The sequence below is a fragment of the Balaenoptera borealis genome (assembly GCF_965194805.1).
Source record: "Balaenoptera borealis genome assembly, chromosome: X".
Classification (NCBI taxonomy): domain Eukaryota; kingdom Metazoa; phylum Chordata; class Mammalia; order Artiodactyla; family Balaenopteridae; genus Balaenoptera; species Balaenoptera borealis.
Window position 1 is genome coordinate 72,777,942 of NC_138881.1, and position 17,814 is coordinate 72,795,755.

Genomic DNA, 17,814 nt, shown 5'->3' on the forward strand with positions numbered 1-17,814 from the left:
TGGAGATGGAGGGACTAGGGCCAGAGCCATGCATGAGCTGGGGCTTCCCCTCTACTAAGTGGCTTCACTGCCCTATCAGGTGCAGGGTCAGGTCTCAAGTTGCTGGATCTGAAGCCCTGAGATTCAGGTCTGAGCTGACTCTTTTGCCCTCAAGTGTGTTCTCTCTCCCTTCCCAGCCCTGGCACCCTTGCCCCTGAGGGGAGCAGTGCAAGAGCAAGAGATGTTCATGTGTGTTCTGGGCATCTCATGGGGCATGGCCTATGGCAGTCAAGCCACAGACAGAGGTCAGGGCTATTTCTGATGCACTGCCTGTGTAAGCACCAGTAATGGCTGCCCTGCCACACTAGATGCCTTTTTGGGTCTGAGCCCCCTTTGTCCCTCACAGCCAATCTCTCCCCTTGGCCTCTGCTGCCTCTGCTCTGGTGTGGAACTGCACTGCAGGTCAGGCAGGGTCTGTGTGGACTCTCAGCATGTGTCAGGGCTCAGGCTGTGGAAGTTCAGCCACAAACAGATGTCAGGGCTGCTACCAGTGTACTCCCTATGTAAGTGCCAATAATGGCTGCTCTCACCCTGCTCAGACACAACTTTGGATCTTAGCCAGTTCTGTGTTTCACAGCTGAGCTCTTTCCTTGGTCAGGCAGCCCTTGCTCCAGTGTGGAGCTGCAACGTGAAGTAAGCAGGGCTAGAGCTCTCTCTTGGCTCAGGCTAGGGTGTATGCTGGTACGGTCACAGGAAACCAGTCAGCCACCTGTGCAGTTTTAGTCTGCCCTCTCTGCCCTGCTTCGTGAGCAAGCGTATGTGTGTGTGCTCCTCACAAGCAGAGTTCAAGCTTCCTACAGCCCTCCTGTTACTCTCACCAGGACTGTTCCTCCAACCAGCAAAGGGGGCTGTCTTTCCTGTGTCGACCCCAGGACTGGGGTGCCCAATATGTGGCTTGAACTGCTCACTCCCCAGGGAGGATATCCACTTGCATAATCTCCCTTTCCCTCTGAATCCCCTCCCTAGGACACAGGTTCCAACCTGATCACTTCTCTTCCCTTCCTACCTTATCATGCGTGTATCTTTCTTTCAGCCTTGCTTGTACAGGAGTCCTTCTCCCAGTTTCCAGTTAGTTTTCATTGAGAAGTGTTCCACTTGTAGATATATGTGTGATGTGTTTGTGGGGGGAAGTGAGTTCCACATCCTCTTACTGAACCATTTTGATTTCCTCCCCCTCCTTTTACGTGTCTTGAATGTTAGGGGAGAATACACACACACATATGCATACACACATACACTTAACATTTCCTGTTCACAAATATGGAAATGAAATTTATGAGGCCTGAACAGAGGAAACATGTAACAGTGAAGAACTTAATTTTTAAATAATTCATAAGATTTTCTATAAAATTGAAAAAGCATAAAAACAAAAACATATATTCCAAAATTCAATTCTCAAAATCCTGAATTTAGGATTTGATTGTCTTTGCTTCTAAGTTAAACTCTAAGTATACTACCATGAAGAATGCATAGGTCATTTTTTCCTACTTTGACTCATTTCAACTTTACAAAAATACACAGCACATTGAGTATTTAAAATGTCATTTTTGGGGCTTCCCTGGTGGCGCAGTGGTTGAGAATCTGCCTGCCAATGCAGGGGACACGGGTTCGAGCCTTGGTCTGGGAGGATCCCACATGCTGCGGAGCAAATAGGCCCGTGAGCCACAATTACTGAGCCTGCGCATCTGGAGCCTGTGCTCCGCAACAAGAGAGGCCGCGATAGCGAGAGGCCCGCGCACCGCGATGAAGAGTGGCCCCCACTTGCCGCAATTAGAGAAAGCCCTCGCACAGAAACGAAGACCCAACACAGCCATAAATAAATAAACAAATAAAATAAAAAATTTAAAAAAAATATTAGAAAGCTCTTAAAAAAAATAAAATGTCATTTTTTTTTGCTAAATTATTCATCAAACAATACCTCGTGCAGAAATAGTAAAAGCTATGCTGAAGGAAAATGCATTTTTTGCCTTCGTTTTGGTAAATGTATTGTAATATTGCAAATTGGCAGCCAGATTATTCATTATCATATTAGCATACATATTGCATTGCACTTAAAATCTTTTTAAATTAACGAACAAGGCCTGTGAAAAATCAAGGAAATTATAAAGAGTTTGAGCTGTAGTATATAAGAAGACCTATTCTATTCTAGCTCTTAAAATTATTTAAACAAGTGCTTTGGGAAGCCATTGCCTTTATAAGGCTTTTAAGATATTTACAGCAAAACATTTTTCCCTGTGATAGAATTTTTCAAAGTACTAAAATATCATGGAGAAATATATTTTCTAACAGTTTTATGGCTCCCTAGATACATTCTCTACAAGTGTTGTATCTGCTTGGACACAAACGGTATTACAAAAAGGCCATGTCATTTGAAAAGGGTATACAGCTTTGAAAGGGTATATGCAACATACTAATGGGAATGCCAGTATCATTAGCATAATACAGTTTTAAGACGTGTCTTTTATTATAGTGGACCTGAGTAATTTGTTCCTGTCTTATATCTCTATTTTATTACAGGTATTTTACATCTGTGGAAATACTACTACTGTGTGTCTTTACTTCTTGGCTTCAGAGGATGGCATGGGATATGCTATTTAAGAAGTCTAAGCAGGGAAAGACATAATAGCAGAATTAGCCTTTATAAAATGTTTTATTTCATTGAAAAGTAAATAATAAATATTATCTGAAAATTCAGCCTCTATATACTTTAAATGTTTGGAAGGGCTTACAAAGTTTAAAAAGCTATGAGGTGTTGTTAATAGAATTTTGCTAACCATAGAGCCCACTTTCCAGGCAAATGGGAAAGGTAGCACATATTATAAGTATCCAGATAAGAAAGTATCTCATGGGATGTTGTAAGCAATAAATATACATTAATGTCTAAACTTGAATAGCATATTGTGTTGTCTTTACCCTCTGAAAGTTTTTCTTAAAACATCAGATTTTCTCACAGACAGTGTTAAATTAGATTAGATGGTTACTTGGGTTATTAGTACATTCTCCCAAGAAACTGTAATACAGATTTTGCTTGAGAATCACAGGCTAACTATAGCACATTTCACTCTCTGTTAATACAGGTGTTTTAACTGAAGGTAGGATGGAATCCATTGTCAGTAACCAAAAGTAGGAAGTGATTTCAACATTGTATAAAAATATGGTATTTTCACACTGGAAAAATGCCAAGTGGGAACTGAATAATGGCTGGGAGGTGACAATGGACCCAGAGGCAGTGAGCAAAATGACTTTCCCTAGTGATCAATTCAGATTAGGAAAATAACAATCTCTGAGGGAACTGTATGAATACAGCTGCTCAGGGGGATAGATCCATGTTCCTTAAAGCCATCCAAAGCAAATATGAAGACATGTGCAGGTCAAATGCAGAAATGGCTAATATATGGTACTAAAATGAATATAATTTCATTGGAATCGAATGTTATAATGTTGCTCTTTAAAGCACTTTATCCAAATAAGTGAATCATAAAAGAAAACAATTTCATAGAATTGGAATCTAGAACAGAAAGTTTGGGCAATATATTCAAGTCTGATTACAACACATTCATAATGCAAGATATTAGATATTACTTCTTAATTTCTTTTTTTTCCATTTCTTCTCACTACATGATTCCTCTGTCTGAGTTCATAATATTTTAAACATTCATAGAAGTAGAAAATGTTAGAGAACTGCATTTAATATTAACTGTTTGTTTTTGTTGGGCTTTGTGCAAAGTGAATCTTAAAAAGATAATTTTTCCTCAAAAGAAATATCATTGATTATGAGTATGTATAAGGTTTGGATCAGATAAGGAAAGAAAAAGGAGAAAATCAGAGGGAACTAAACTGTCACTGGAAGTTGAGAGCTGAGAAATTACCTGGGCAGTTCTGATCAGTTTGTGCAGTATTATAGTAATTTTGATCACCCAAACAATTATTCCCTTTGTTTCACGCTTTGAATATATATAATAAACATATATGTATATTTTTGCAGGCTATTAAAAACATCAAACTCTTTTGTCTGCATAGACCCAGTTTCAGCATAGACATAGTCTTATAATAATTCTAAATATTATATTCAGTGAACGTTTTGGATTTTTTATTCAAACTAGAGCTCTTATGGTAGAAGATGAAAAAAATCCTCAAGTACCAGGGTTATTAGCGAAAGTGAAAAATACCTGCAGTGTCTCAGCTTCAACATCTGCCATTCCATATGGATCCATAAATATTTGTAACAGATAGTAGGTGAAGGAATTTCAATGTTAATAAAATAAGGCTGAATTTGGCAGGAATATTTAAGATAGATATTTCCTGTTTTTTTTATTTTTTAGTAGAAAGCACACTTTTTTTAAACTTGCAGTTCTCCATGGGAATAAAAATGTAACCTCAATTAAATTTAAGGGAAAAAATGTGACTCAAAATATGTGAACCTGAAGTCTTCCAACTACCTGGAAACTAATCTGAGAGATTTTAGTTACAAAACTGCAAGTTTGTTTTTTGTCTGGTTATTAGGAAAACAAAATACAATGCTACAAAATCTTAATTAATGGTTGCTACATTAACTAAATCTTTCAATCAATTTACCATAAGAAATTTAAAGAAAAAGAAATTTCATGGGTGAGTCAGTGTACATTTAGTTCAATCATTTTTCTTAAGCATTCCATATTTAGAACGCTAGCATAGTTTCAGATTTAGCCAATTTTTACTAAGGGCCTACTATATGCTAAGTACAGGGTTAGGTGCTTCCACGTTCGTTTTCTCATTTAAAACTCCCACAAACACTCTGAAGTAGTTCTTCCTATTCTACAAATAGGGACATTGAAGTTTAGAGATGTAACATTCGAAGACACAGAGAGATTCAGTCATGTTCATTGTGTTTTAAGTAGAACAGCAGAATCATACATTTTAGGCAAAAAAAGAGTTAAAATAAGAAACTGGGGGTATCGGGTGATTAACCTTTCAGTAACTATTGAAGTTACTGTGAATGATACATTTGTGAAAACTTTCCAATTGATTGAGATTTCTAATATAATTATTAGAGGAAATCACTACAACACTCTTCAATTTACAAATCTGTGAACTCATAATTTACACCACAATACCAGGCACAACTGAGTACTCAAGTAAGTGTTTCTGATAAAAGTCACTAAGTTAGATGTGAATATTGAAATAGAAGAGAGTAAAAATGAAACAAGCCCTGCAGCCTAACTAGAAATGTAGATGAGGCAGAGGCAATGTTAAAATATGAAAGAAAATGGCACACTAATTTGTTCTAGTGATGAAGTTTACCCCTCCCTGTTCCCTTGGTTATACCTTATGAATTATTTTATTATTATTATCATTTAACCAAAAAAAAAAACTTGTTCACCAGATGGTATAAGTGCTCATAGCAATAGACAATATCTAAAAATAACATTGTGCATTTGGTGAAGGTTGTTGAATTGAGCATTATTAATAGATACCTGCTTCTTTGATAAAACTTCAGAGGCTTCCAAAGGAGAAGCAACAGTTTTGATGGTCTTAATGCCGACGTTATACAGAAAAGGAAAACTGAAAATTGCAGTGCTTTCCTCTAATAATTAACATTTATTTTAAAGAAAATTCAGTTTTGTAAAATAATTAAATTAAATGATCAGTGTCATTTTGAACTGGCTAGGTTTACAATAGTGTAGTCATTATGATTCCAAAACTCAACTATTAGAAGAACGCTTAATTTTTTTCTATGATAAAAATATGGTGCCTCAGTGCCTCAATTTTTTATTTCCTAGCTGAAACAGAAAAATCAGTATATATTCTCACCAATGTGTGTGCATGCATGTTTGTGTGTCTGACAGAGACAGAAGAGAAGAGAAGAGAAGAGATAATTAATGAATAAAAGAATGTTCTCAATTTTATATCATTGGTACTGTGGAAACATCAAAAATATAAATATTCACAGACTATAAGCAGGTATAATTGCAGAGTTATTAGTGAGCATACAAATATAAATGTCAAACCTGTATAATTATCTACATATTCCTCATTACAGAGTTTATAGGAGGTGACAAATTATAAACTGTTATATAGACTGTTCTTGCCAAGTTCTCCATGACAGTGTCATTCTGATTTTAAATCATCTTTAATTTTTAATCTTAACCCTACCAAAATGCCCACTTTCCATCTTTCATGGATACAAGGAAATAGTACTCAAGGATTAATCCATAGAACTGCTTACTGAACAGTTGCTTATGTTAAATTCATTTTGGAAAAGTATTTTGCTTTTACCTGTATAGACTCACTAATTTTTTTTTACTGTTTTGTTTCCTGATTCTATGTTGCAAATAGGTTCCATTATACATTTTTTTTCAGTGCAATGTACATTGGTTTTCAGAATCTCTAGGTCTGTAGAACAGGCTAGTTGATGTATCTCTAATTTTATGCAATTTCTTGAAGCTGTGAAAATACGTACTTAAAATTAGGTAACATTTTGAAATTTCTTAAAATGGTAAAGACAATTTTTTTAAAAGGTACTATAATAGGAAGCAATATTAATCATCTTTAAATGTAGTAAAATCTACTTTTTTATAGCTCAGTGGTTTCTCAAACTGTGGTCCCCACACCAGGAACATGAAACATCAACTGGGCACTTAGGAATTCCAGTTGCTAGGCCATACCCTAGACCTACTGAATCAGAAACTTTGGAAGTTGGGAACGATTTTTTAAAGACCTTCAGGACACTCTGATGTATGATAAAGTTTAAGAACCACTGATGTTAAGGTACTGGATGAATAACTTGCTCCCTTGTACTTTCTACTGATCCACTCTACTCAGATATGTTAACTAAGTCAAAAAAAAAAAATCAGTGATTTTAAAGTTAGCACCTGAACTGCCAGGTCAGAGCAGTAAATTTCTCTTCCTGATTTGTGCCAGATTAAGGAGAGAGCTTTCTTTCCTGGTTGATGGAAAGGATTGCACATTTCCCAGCCGGGAAGCAAAATGAAAAATCTGCTTTACAGCCTCTGCAGTCAGCTAGATGACTAAACCCCTAGTAAGGGTAAAAGCGGGGTTATATTAAAACCATGAGACCATTTTACAGATAAACCAGGACAATGAAACATTGTCCCCTGGAAGGGTCAGCTGATTGATGGAAATATGTGCACTCTCTCCCATTTTTCCTAAACACATCTCTTTAAAACATCAGCTTCCTTCCCACTTTACCTCTATGCCCACTCCTGCCTCCTGTTTGCCAATTTCTAATGTAAACTCTTACATACTAACGTCTCACTCATTTAATGCTCTTCTCTCTGCAGCCTTTTTCACAGAGGTAGCCAGGCTTGTTTTCTGGAGAAGGGACTTGTACATGCCTCTGGTGCTGTTTTGTTGTTTATATTAGAAATTCTTGTCTGTCTTGCAGTTTTTAGATGAAATTCTAGTCTCTGTATGAAACTTCTTTCTATTCCAAGTCCCCAGCCTTTTTCTATTTCTAAGCTCTAGAAAATACAGATGTACTTCAAAAAAAATTAGTCAAGTTTGCTTTATCTTTGATGCAATAATACATCATCTCAAAGATGATAGGAAAGTATGTGTATGGGCCAGAAAGATTTATACTTTTACTATCTTTAGTCCTCAAAGGACTATGATATGCAGACAGGTTAAATAAATATACAATAGTCATCCTTTAATAACTATATCAACTATTTTTCAAAATTGTAATATTTTAGTTTATCACAATATCTGTAGACTATAGTAATCATTTATTTTATTGGAAAGGCTGAGGGTTGATAAGAAACTCTTTACCTCAATCCCCTCTTTCTTCCTTCCTTTCACCACATATTTGTAAAAAAACTTAAAATTATATATTCATGTATATATATAATTTTACCTTTTTGGAATAGAAAGAAAAAAGTGGAATCAGTCTGATAATCAGGAATCTTACCTCACACTTTAAGATTATTGGTACGTACCTAAAATCATTACAATTGTTGTAGACCCTAGACAGTTACTATTCTAAATGCCGAGAAGATAGCAATGGGAAATAAAAAACAGGAAAAGTCCCCACTTTCATGGAGAGTATATTGTAGTAAAATGAAATGTAACAAAAATAGTGAATAAATAAGTTATATTGTATATTAAATGGTGATAAATTTTATAGAAAAATTCATGTTAAGGGGATGGAAATAAGGGTGCAGGCTGCAGTTTTAAATAAGATGTTTGGTGTAAGTTTCATTAATAAGGTGATATTTGAGCAAAGAACTGAAGTCAGGAACCTGAAATTAAATGCACAAGAACTCTAAAACATACCTTGTAAAGTACTGTGTTCATTCTACATCACTGATTTGACCTTATTGTCTTATTAAGCATATTAACTCTCTAAAAGAAGTTTAGTACAGAAAGGGAGATCTAGTGAACTGTTCATTCATTGAGATTTTCCTATGTAATTTTGAAACAGCAGTTCTCAACCAGTATTGACGTTTGGACCAGATAATTCTTTGGTGGGGATGGAGGCAGAGGGCAGGGCATCCCTGGCCTCTACCATTAGATGCCAGGAGCACACACCCCTACCTCCTCAGTTTTGACAGTCAAAAATGTCTCCATCCGCTGCCAAATGTCCTCTGGGCAGCAAAATTGCCCACAGTTGAGAACTACTGACCTTGACTTAGGAAGACTCCTCAGACCTTTGATAACTAAGAAAGTAACATTGGCCTAATTTAGGGTGAAGCCAGGCTCATCCAGTTATTACCTAGAAGAGGATCTTTCCAACATGTCTTTCATGAGGTGTTAGTGGATGCTTAGATGGTCAAATATGTTACTATGTTCTCTTCCACTCCTGGGAATTTTCAATTAACAATTTATTTAACAAACATTTATATTGCATTTACTTTGAGTAACTTTACAAATTTTAGCTTATTAATCTTTATAACAACCCTATAAGATAGGTATTATTATTATTATCCTAACTTTACAGATGAGTAAATTGAGGCACAGAAAGATTAAGGAACTTTTCCAGGGGCTAGCAAATCATAGAGCAGGGTTGCAAACATAGGCAATCAGACTCCAACATCTTATACTCTTTGTCACTATGCTCTCAGCTATCTAATTTAACATGTAACATATGTTAATATTTAGAATTAACATTTTAAAGGCTCTGAGATGTTCTGATTTAATAAATTTAGCCAATTTGGGGATCTAGTTTTTCTTTTCCAAATTTGATGATGGCAACACTTGAGTCATTGTTCAACTCAGACCATGAACACTTCCTCATATTCATGCAGGTCAGATCATTTCACAGCAGTTGGTCATTTTGTTGTTGTTATTGTTCCTCATTTTGGAAGAGGGAAGCAGGTGTCTTGCTTGTGCTGAATGTAATACTAATGACAACAACAAAAGAGAGTCCCCTGGGCCAGCTTTATTTAAGGGAAAGCTCTTAAATCAAATAATGAAATATAATTTATTTATTAAAGAATGAAAACTGATGACCTGGTAGGTGGCTGTATCTTTCCACTGCTGAGTGAGTCTGCTGTGTTCAATTTCCATTCCTGTATCACAATCCTCAAAGCCCAGGGGAAAGAGGAAAGACTTAACCCAAAGAAAAGGTGGGAAAACAAGCACTAGAATCATACAGAAAGGTTCCAGCATCCTTGACTTTAATTTTTAGGGGGACTTTTCCATCCTGAGCATTTACCATATGGTTTATCTTTTTTTTTTTCTACAAATATACTTGTCATCTTTTGCATCTATTCATCTGGGCCCTAGGTAAGAACTTAAAATTAAAAGCTTATTCTCTAGATGGATTTCCAAGTGCTATTACAAAGTATGGCAGGTTTAACAAACAAGTTCAATAAAAGCAGTCTCCAATTTGCTTCAATAAATTAAGAGGTTGCTCATACCCTCAGTTAGATAGCAGTTGTCCTATCTTTATCTTTTAGGTTATACCATTGCTTCATATGTGTTGATAAAGATTTTAATATATACATTTTGAACACTAGCTTTTTAAATCAAAATGCTCCGTCAAAACCCTTTCTCCCTGGATTACAAAGAGATGCTCTTATTTCACTGACAATCTATATTTCTAGTACTTGCTTATATTTTATTTCATTGCCAATTAGGATTTCCCAATCCTACCTAATAAATCCCTACATAACAGTGCATCTATTCAAACTCTGAGGAAAATGTAGGTGCCATTCAGATGTGAAAACTTATTACAAGATTGAAATAGATTTCTAATGCATTTATCATTCATTTTTGTAGCACGTGATTTAGATCAGAAAAAAAACAATAATGAATGGTTTGACAGTTTCCACTCATATACACCAAACATAATACACTTCGACTAGTTTTTGGCTATTATGGACCTTAACATACAATGTGACCTTGGTCTGGGAAAGCATGTTTGGTTTGCACAGAAACTTAATCATAAGAAGTCATAAGTAGAAATATTCTTCTTTACTGCCCTTTTCCAGGACTAGGAAATGTATTGCTTGTGGGACAGGTAAGATATGAACAATGGGCCAAATAGAGTCCAGGGTTATCTCATCCGTGTGAAAACTGCTGCTGAAAATCGATGTGACCTCTGCTACACTGTCATCCCAATTCCCACCCTCTGTGTCCTATTTGTCTTTTAGTAGAAGCTTAGATCTGTGTGCTGTCTCTATGTGTCTCTCTTGGGCCAGATTATCAAAATGAATCATTGCCTGCACACCTCTTATATTTCTATTTATTTTCCTGGTGTTGACTAGGTCTGATGAAATACGATTCTTTTTGCATTTGATCCTCACTGCAGCAAGCAACACCTAATTCAGCTGTGTCTATCTCTTTAAAGAAGAGTAATACTATTTTGAAACTTCAATCTTCTATACAGCAACATTACAAACCATAGACCATACAAACTGTCTTCATAGTCAATAGTAATTTTACTTTCAGCCAATTTAATGGCATTTCATTCGTCTCCAAATAGAAGACTTCTGATGATTTTAAGGTAGTTCTAATTTTGTTTTATGCATACCTAACATATTGCTTTCGTTTTCAGGTATTTTGTTTGTAGAATACCCTGATCACTGAGGTTACATGTGTGTGTAGAGTGATACATGACAAAGAATCCATAATTTTAAGAAGTCTCCCCTGATGCAAAATATTTATTCAGGAGAAACATTATATTATCTCAGAATCAGCAGGAAGTCAATGTTCTAACTTTGTGGTGGTTTATTTTGTAAAAATAGATCTTCCAGGCTACATAAATTCATCTCTAAGATTTATAAACATCAATATAAAGATGTTGAACCTCCCCAATTATTATTAATATTGATAGATCATAATGAAGTCATTCTACCTAGCCACTTAATGCACTCATGTGCAGAAGACAAAATACTAGCTAAATACGTACTTCAAGTAACACAAATAAAGCATAATATTGCTTCGTTAGCTGTTGAGAAATATCCCTTAGAGACATTAGAGCTGCTACCTAAGACATATTTTAGAATTTATATTTTAATGAGATATTTCCAATGTTCAAACCTTGTACTTGAAATAGATCACAGAACATGTGCTCACTCCCTCTGGAATACTTTGCCTCTTCCAAAACTACTACTGACAAAGAAGGAAGGGAGGGAGGGAGGGAGGAAGGGAGGAAGGAAGGAAGGAAGGAAGGAAGGAAGGAAGGAAGGAAGGAAGGAAGGAAGGAAGAAAGGAAAGGAAGGAAAGAAGGAAGAAATGTTCTATAAGAGGTTAGGGTTAATTTTACAAGCAAGTTGTATAAAATACATGCATCAGGCATTTATGATCAAAATATTATTTGTAAGTTTTACTAAAAAAAAATTCCTGGGAATATGTTCATTATAGTTTCCTGTGCTAAAAGAAAATTAGCAGGCTATTTTTTGCATACTATTGAATTCTTTAAAACTGATAAACAAATACATTTTGGATTCAAATAATGTGAAACTGTTGATTTCTAAAATAATCGTTAGCATTTTTATCCCTATAGGTTTTAGAAAATTAGAAATTGTAAAGGTGATCTATATCAAGAGTATTTTATTCAGAGATAATGCTATCCCATTAGGTGATCCCACAGAAGTTCCCGCAATTGTATGCCACAGCTTCCCACACAAAAAATCCCCCAGCAAACCATGGTGACTGTGAAATCAATAGGGTTCAAGACTCTGCTCACTAAATATATAGGCTGCTTGCAATTGAAAAATGAGTTCTAACTGTATGACAAATCCATATTCCTATCCCTACAAAGACCAGAACCAATAGCTAGATTTTTGTTTTCAAACCATGTGAAAATTGGTTAGGTCTAGATTCAAGCTTAACTTTTTCCTGAATGAGTCTCAAAATATATGGGGTCACTGAAAATTTTTATGACCAGAGAGATACATATTTTCAAACGTTACTTGTGCTCAGTTACTGGTGAGTAGAGTAATTTTGTTTGAGGTGCTGTGATCAACTCATTGTGCACTGCTATTGAAGCCAGTTAAGAATGCCAGGTTTTATTTGGCTACATTCCAAGATTACCTCTGTAGCAGTTTATTTTTACATATATCAAAAAAGCCCCAATTCTTAATTGCAGAGGAAACTTTGCTATCTGGTTCATACATCTCACAAAGATTTTCAACCAGAATTCAAGTATATGGCCAAGTAGTTAGCGTCTCAAAGTAAGAGGAGATTCCTTTTGTAATTAGATGTATCTGTGCAAAACAAATCTGAAATATCTTATTAGACAAAAATCCTATTGGTGTCTCTTCATATGAAGCTAAGAGGGAATCTCATTAAAGTAATTAGTGTGGGGGGGAAGTTAATATAAAAATATAAGGGGAGAAAATATACACTTTGTGGTTTTACACATAGGTGGTTATTTTTTTCATAAGAAATATTCTTCAAAATAAAAGGTAACACTGGAAACAACCCAGATGCCAAACTAGTGAATGATTAAACAGACAGTCATGTATCCATGCAATAGAAAACTTTTCAGCAATAAAAAGGAAAAAAAACACTGATACATGCCACAACATGGATGAACGTCAAAAACATTATGCTAAGTGAAAGAAGACAAACACAAAAGATCACTTACGATATGATTCTATTTATGTAAATATCCAGAAAAGGCAATCCCATAGAGATAAAAAGTAGATTAGTGGTTGCCAGGAGCTGGGAATGGGAAAGGAGATTAATTGTAAATGGGCATGAGGGGTATTTTGGGGGTGATTGAGGTGTTCTAAAATAGATTTTTGGTAATGGTTGTACGATTCTGTAAATTTACTAAACCTCATCGATGCATACAATTAAAATAGATGAATTTTATTATATGTAAATTATACGTCAATAAAGGTGTTAAAATATGGAGATGATAGATATAGATAGATAGATTTAAAGAGAAAAACTAAAAAGCAATTAGTGTTTTACCAGGAAGTGATCTGATTACTTAATTTATAGATATTAATAAGCATGTCAAATTTGTTTCTCCAAATTTTATGCCAGTTAGCAGTAAATGTTGATTCATTTTCACTGATTCTTTACTGAAACATTTATTTGAGAAATGAGAGGCAGCTGGGAAATAGGTATGACTTCCAGTTATGAGTTTTCCATCATTTAGCTTTAGAAACAAAATCTTTATAGAGATGAAGGAAACATAGTGAAAATTTTGAGCTGTTAGTTTATGAACCTTCTGATATTAATTTTGTTTCTTGCAGAAGAGGTACCCGTTCAAATTCCAATGATGAAGTCACCCCTGGACAAGATCCAACTGACTCCTGGGCAGGCATTGCCTCCTGGATTCCCTGGACCATTCATTTTTGCTGATAGTCTGTCCTCTGTGGAGACTCTGTTGACCAACATTCAGGTCAACAATATTTCTATAAACAAAATAAATGTAATACAAGACATTAGCACCTACATAAATTATTTCATATTTGAGAAATTAAAACAGATAAGATGAACTGCATGTCATTTGCTGTACTTTGACAGGGTCTACTGAAAGTGGCTTTGGATAATGCTCACATCCAAGAGAAGCAGATTCAACAAGAAAAAAAGGAACTGCGAATGGAGCTCTATAGAGAGAGAGAAATTAGAGAAAACCTTGAAAGACAACTCGCAGTTGAGCTTCAAAGTAGAAGTAAGTTTAACAAGTTCAATATAAGTGAATAAGTAAAGATTGTGTTGGAGATATTTTCAGTAGTAATAGAAATATTCTCAGGGATAGCCAGGAACTGCTGAAAACAAATGACAAGTTAAGAATCAAATACTGTGTGCAATCCACAAGGTAAGATGTTTACACTATTTCTCTTTGTAATTAAACATAATGAGCAAGATCTACACTTCATTTTTGGAAACATGAATATTCTTAGTTCTCTCACAATTTCACAAAATACTCCTGGAGATATATATATATATATATATATATATATATATATATATATATATTCTAACAATCCCTTATGTATTAAATACTTACTCTTTGCCAAGAACAATGTTCGATTCTGGGGTTAGAAGATAAAACTCAGTCCCTGTCCTTGAAAGATTTACATTTCAGAGGACTAGCACAACCAACCAGCTAATTATAAGACAAAGTGGAAAGAACAAAGATGTACATCATATATGTTTATATAGAGAGGGGGTAGTTAGCTCAGCTTGGTGGTGTGGGGAATTGATGGTCGAAGAAGGTTTTCTGATGCTGACACTTGAACCTGAGTCTTGAAGAAACAGTAAGCCAAGAAAAGCATGAGAGTAACTGAGTGATCTGGTCATTCTAGAACAATGAACATAGGCATGGAGGCAAGAAGCCTCAAACATGGGCAAATATATACAGTGTATTAATACCATGACTTTGAGTTTTATGAAGTGAATGTTGGGAGATAATGCATAACGAAAGTAGAGGCTAAATTATAAAGGCCATTTTCTTTTTTAACATCTTTATTGGAGAATAATTGCTTAACAATGGTGTGTTTGTTAGTTATGTTTATAACAAAGTGAATAAGCTATACATATACATATATCCCCATATCTCCTCCCTCTTGTGTCTTCTCCCACCCTGCCTATCCCACCCCTCTAGGTGGTCACTAAGCACCAAGCTGATCTCCTTGTGCTATGCAGCTGCTTCCCACTAGCTACCTATTTTACTTTTGGTAGTATATATAAGTCAGTGCCACTCTCTCACTTCGTCCCAGCTTACCCTTCCCCCTCCCCATGTCCTCAAGTCCATTCTCTACGTCTGCATCTGTATTCCAGTCCTGCACCTAGGTTCTTCAGGACCTTTTTTTTTTTTTAGATTCCATATATATGTGTTAGCATATGGTATTTGTTTTTCTCTTTCTGACTTACTTCACTCTGTTTGACAGAGTCTAGGTCCATCCACCTCACTACAAGTAACTCAATTTTGTTTCTTTTTATGGCAGAGTAATATTCCATTGTATATATGTGCCACATCTTCTTTTTCCATTCATCTGTCAATGGACACTTAGGTTGCTTCCATGTCCTGGCTATTGTAAATAGAGCTGCAATGAACATTGTGGTACACGACTCTTTTTAAATTATGGTTTTCTCAGTGTATATGCCCAGTAGTGGGATTGCTGGGTGGTATGGTAGGTCTATTTTTAGTACTTTAAGGAACTTCCATACTGTTCTCCATAGTGGCTGTATCAAGTTACATTCCCACCAACAGTGCAAGAGGGTTCCCTTTTCTTCACACCCTCTCCAGCATTTATTGTTTGTAGACTTTTTGATGATGGCCATCCTGACTGATGTGAGGTGATACCTCATTGTAGTTTTGAGTTGCATTTCTCTAATGATTAGTGATGCTGAGCATCCTTGCATGTGTTTGTTGGCAAACTGTATATCTTTGGAGAAATGTCTATTTAGGTCTTTTGCCCATTTTTGGATTGGGTTGTTTGTTTTTCTCATATTGAGCTGCATGAGCTGCTTGTAAATTTTGGAGATTAATCCTTTGTCAGTTGCTTCATTTGCAAATATTTTCTCCATTCTGAGGGTTGTCTTTTCATCTTGTTTATGGTTTCCTTTGCTGTGCAAAAGCTTGGAAGTTTCGTTAGGTCTCATTTGTTTATTTTTGTTTTTATTTCCGTTTCTCTTGGGGGTGGGTCAAAAAGGATCTTGCTGTGATTTATGTCATAGAGTGTTCTGCCTATGTTTTCCTCAAAGAGTTTTACAGTGTCTGGTCTTACATTTAGGTCTTTAATCCACTTTGAGTTTCTTTTTATGTATGGTGTTAGGGAGTGTTCTAATTTCACTCTTTTACATGTAGCTGTCCAGTTTTCCCAGGACCACTTATTGAAGAGGCTCTCTTTTCTCCATTGTATATTCTTGCCTCCTTTATCAAAAATAAGGTGACCATATGTGCGTAGATTTATGTCTGGCTTTCTATCCTGTTCCATTGGTCTATATTTCTGTTTTTGTGCCAGTACCATAAGGTCTTGATTACTGTAGCTTTGTAGTATAGTCTGAAGTCAGGGAGCCTGATTTCTCCAGCGCCAGTTTTTTTCTCAAGATTGCTTTGGCTATTTGGGGTCTTTTGTGTTTCCATACAAATTGTGAAATTTTTTGTTCTAGTTCTGTAAAAAATGCCATTAGTAGCTTGACAGGGATTGCATTGAATCTGTAGATTGGTTTGGGTAGTATACACATTTTTACAATGTTGATTCTTCCAATACAAGAACATGGTATATCACTCCATCAGTTTGTATCATCTTTAATTTCTTGCATCAGTGTCTTATAGTTTTCTGCATACAGGTTTTTGTCTCCTTAGGTAGGTTTATTCCTAGGTATTTTATTCTTTTTGTTGCAGTATTAAATGGGAGCGTTTCCTTAATTTCTCTTTCAGAGTTTTCATCATTAGTGTATAGGAGTGCAAGAGATTTCTGTGCATTAATTTTGTATCCTGCTACTTTACCAAATTCACTGATTAGCTCTAGTAGTTTTCGGGTAGCGTCTTTAGGATTCTCTATGTATAGTATCATGTCATCTGCAAACAGTGACAGTTTTACTTCTTCTTTTCCGATTTGGATTCCTTTTATCTCTTTTTCTTCTCTGATTGCTGTGGCTAAAACTTCAAAAAGTATGTTGAATAATGGTGGTAAGAGTGGGCAACCTTGTCTTGTTCCTGATCTTAGTGGGAATGGTTTCAGATTTTCACCACTTAGAACGATGTTGGCTGTGGGTTTGTCACCTATGGCCTTTATTATGTTGAGGTAAGTTCCCTCTATGCCTACTTTCTGGAGGGTTTTTATCATAAATTGACGTTGAATTTTTTTGAAAGCTTTTTCTGCATCTATTGAGATGATCATGTGGTTTTTATCCTTCAATTTGTTACTATGGTGTATCACATTGATTGATGTGTGTATATTGAAGAATCCTTGCATTCCTGGGATAAACCCCACTTGATCATTATGTATGATCCTTTTAATGTGCTGTTGGATTCTATTTGCTAGTATTTTGTTGAGGATTTTTGTATCTATGTTCATCAGTTATATTGGCCTGTAGTTTTCTTTCTTTGAGACATCTTTGTCTGGTTTTGGTATCATGGTGATGGTGGCCTCATAGAATGAGTTTGGGAGTGTTCTTCCCTCTGCTATATTTTGGAAGAGTTTGAGAAGGATAGGTGTTAGCTCTTCTCTAAATGTTTGATAGAATTCGCCTGTGAAGCCATCTGGTCCTGGGCCTTTTTTTTGTTGGAAGATTTTTATCACAGTCTCAATTTCAGTGCTTGTGATTAGTCTGTTTATATTTTCTATTTCTTCCATGTTCAGTCTCGGAAGGTTGTGCATTTCTAAGAATTTGTCCATTTCTTCCAGGTTGTCCATTTTA

General features: G+C 35.6%; 1 protein-coding gene across 4 annotated transcripts in view; it reads left to right on the forward strand.

Annotated features, from left to right (window-relative positions):
* DACH2 (dachshund family transcription factor 2) overlaps nt 1–17,814 on the forward strand; it is a 623,157-nt gene that overhangs the window by 573,848 nt on the left and 31,495 nt on the right. For all 4 annotated transcript variants that reach the window (XM_082377224.1, XM_082377222.1, XM_082377221.1 and 1 more), the window contains 2 exons: nt 13,692–13,870; nt 13,966–14,113. In XM_082377224.1, the coding sequence (XP_082233350.1) occupies nt 13,692–13,870; nt 13,966–14,113 (327 nt within the window). The remainder of the gene's footprint in view (nt 1–13,691; nt 13,871–13,965; nt 14,114–17,814) is intronic.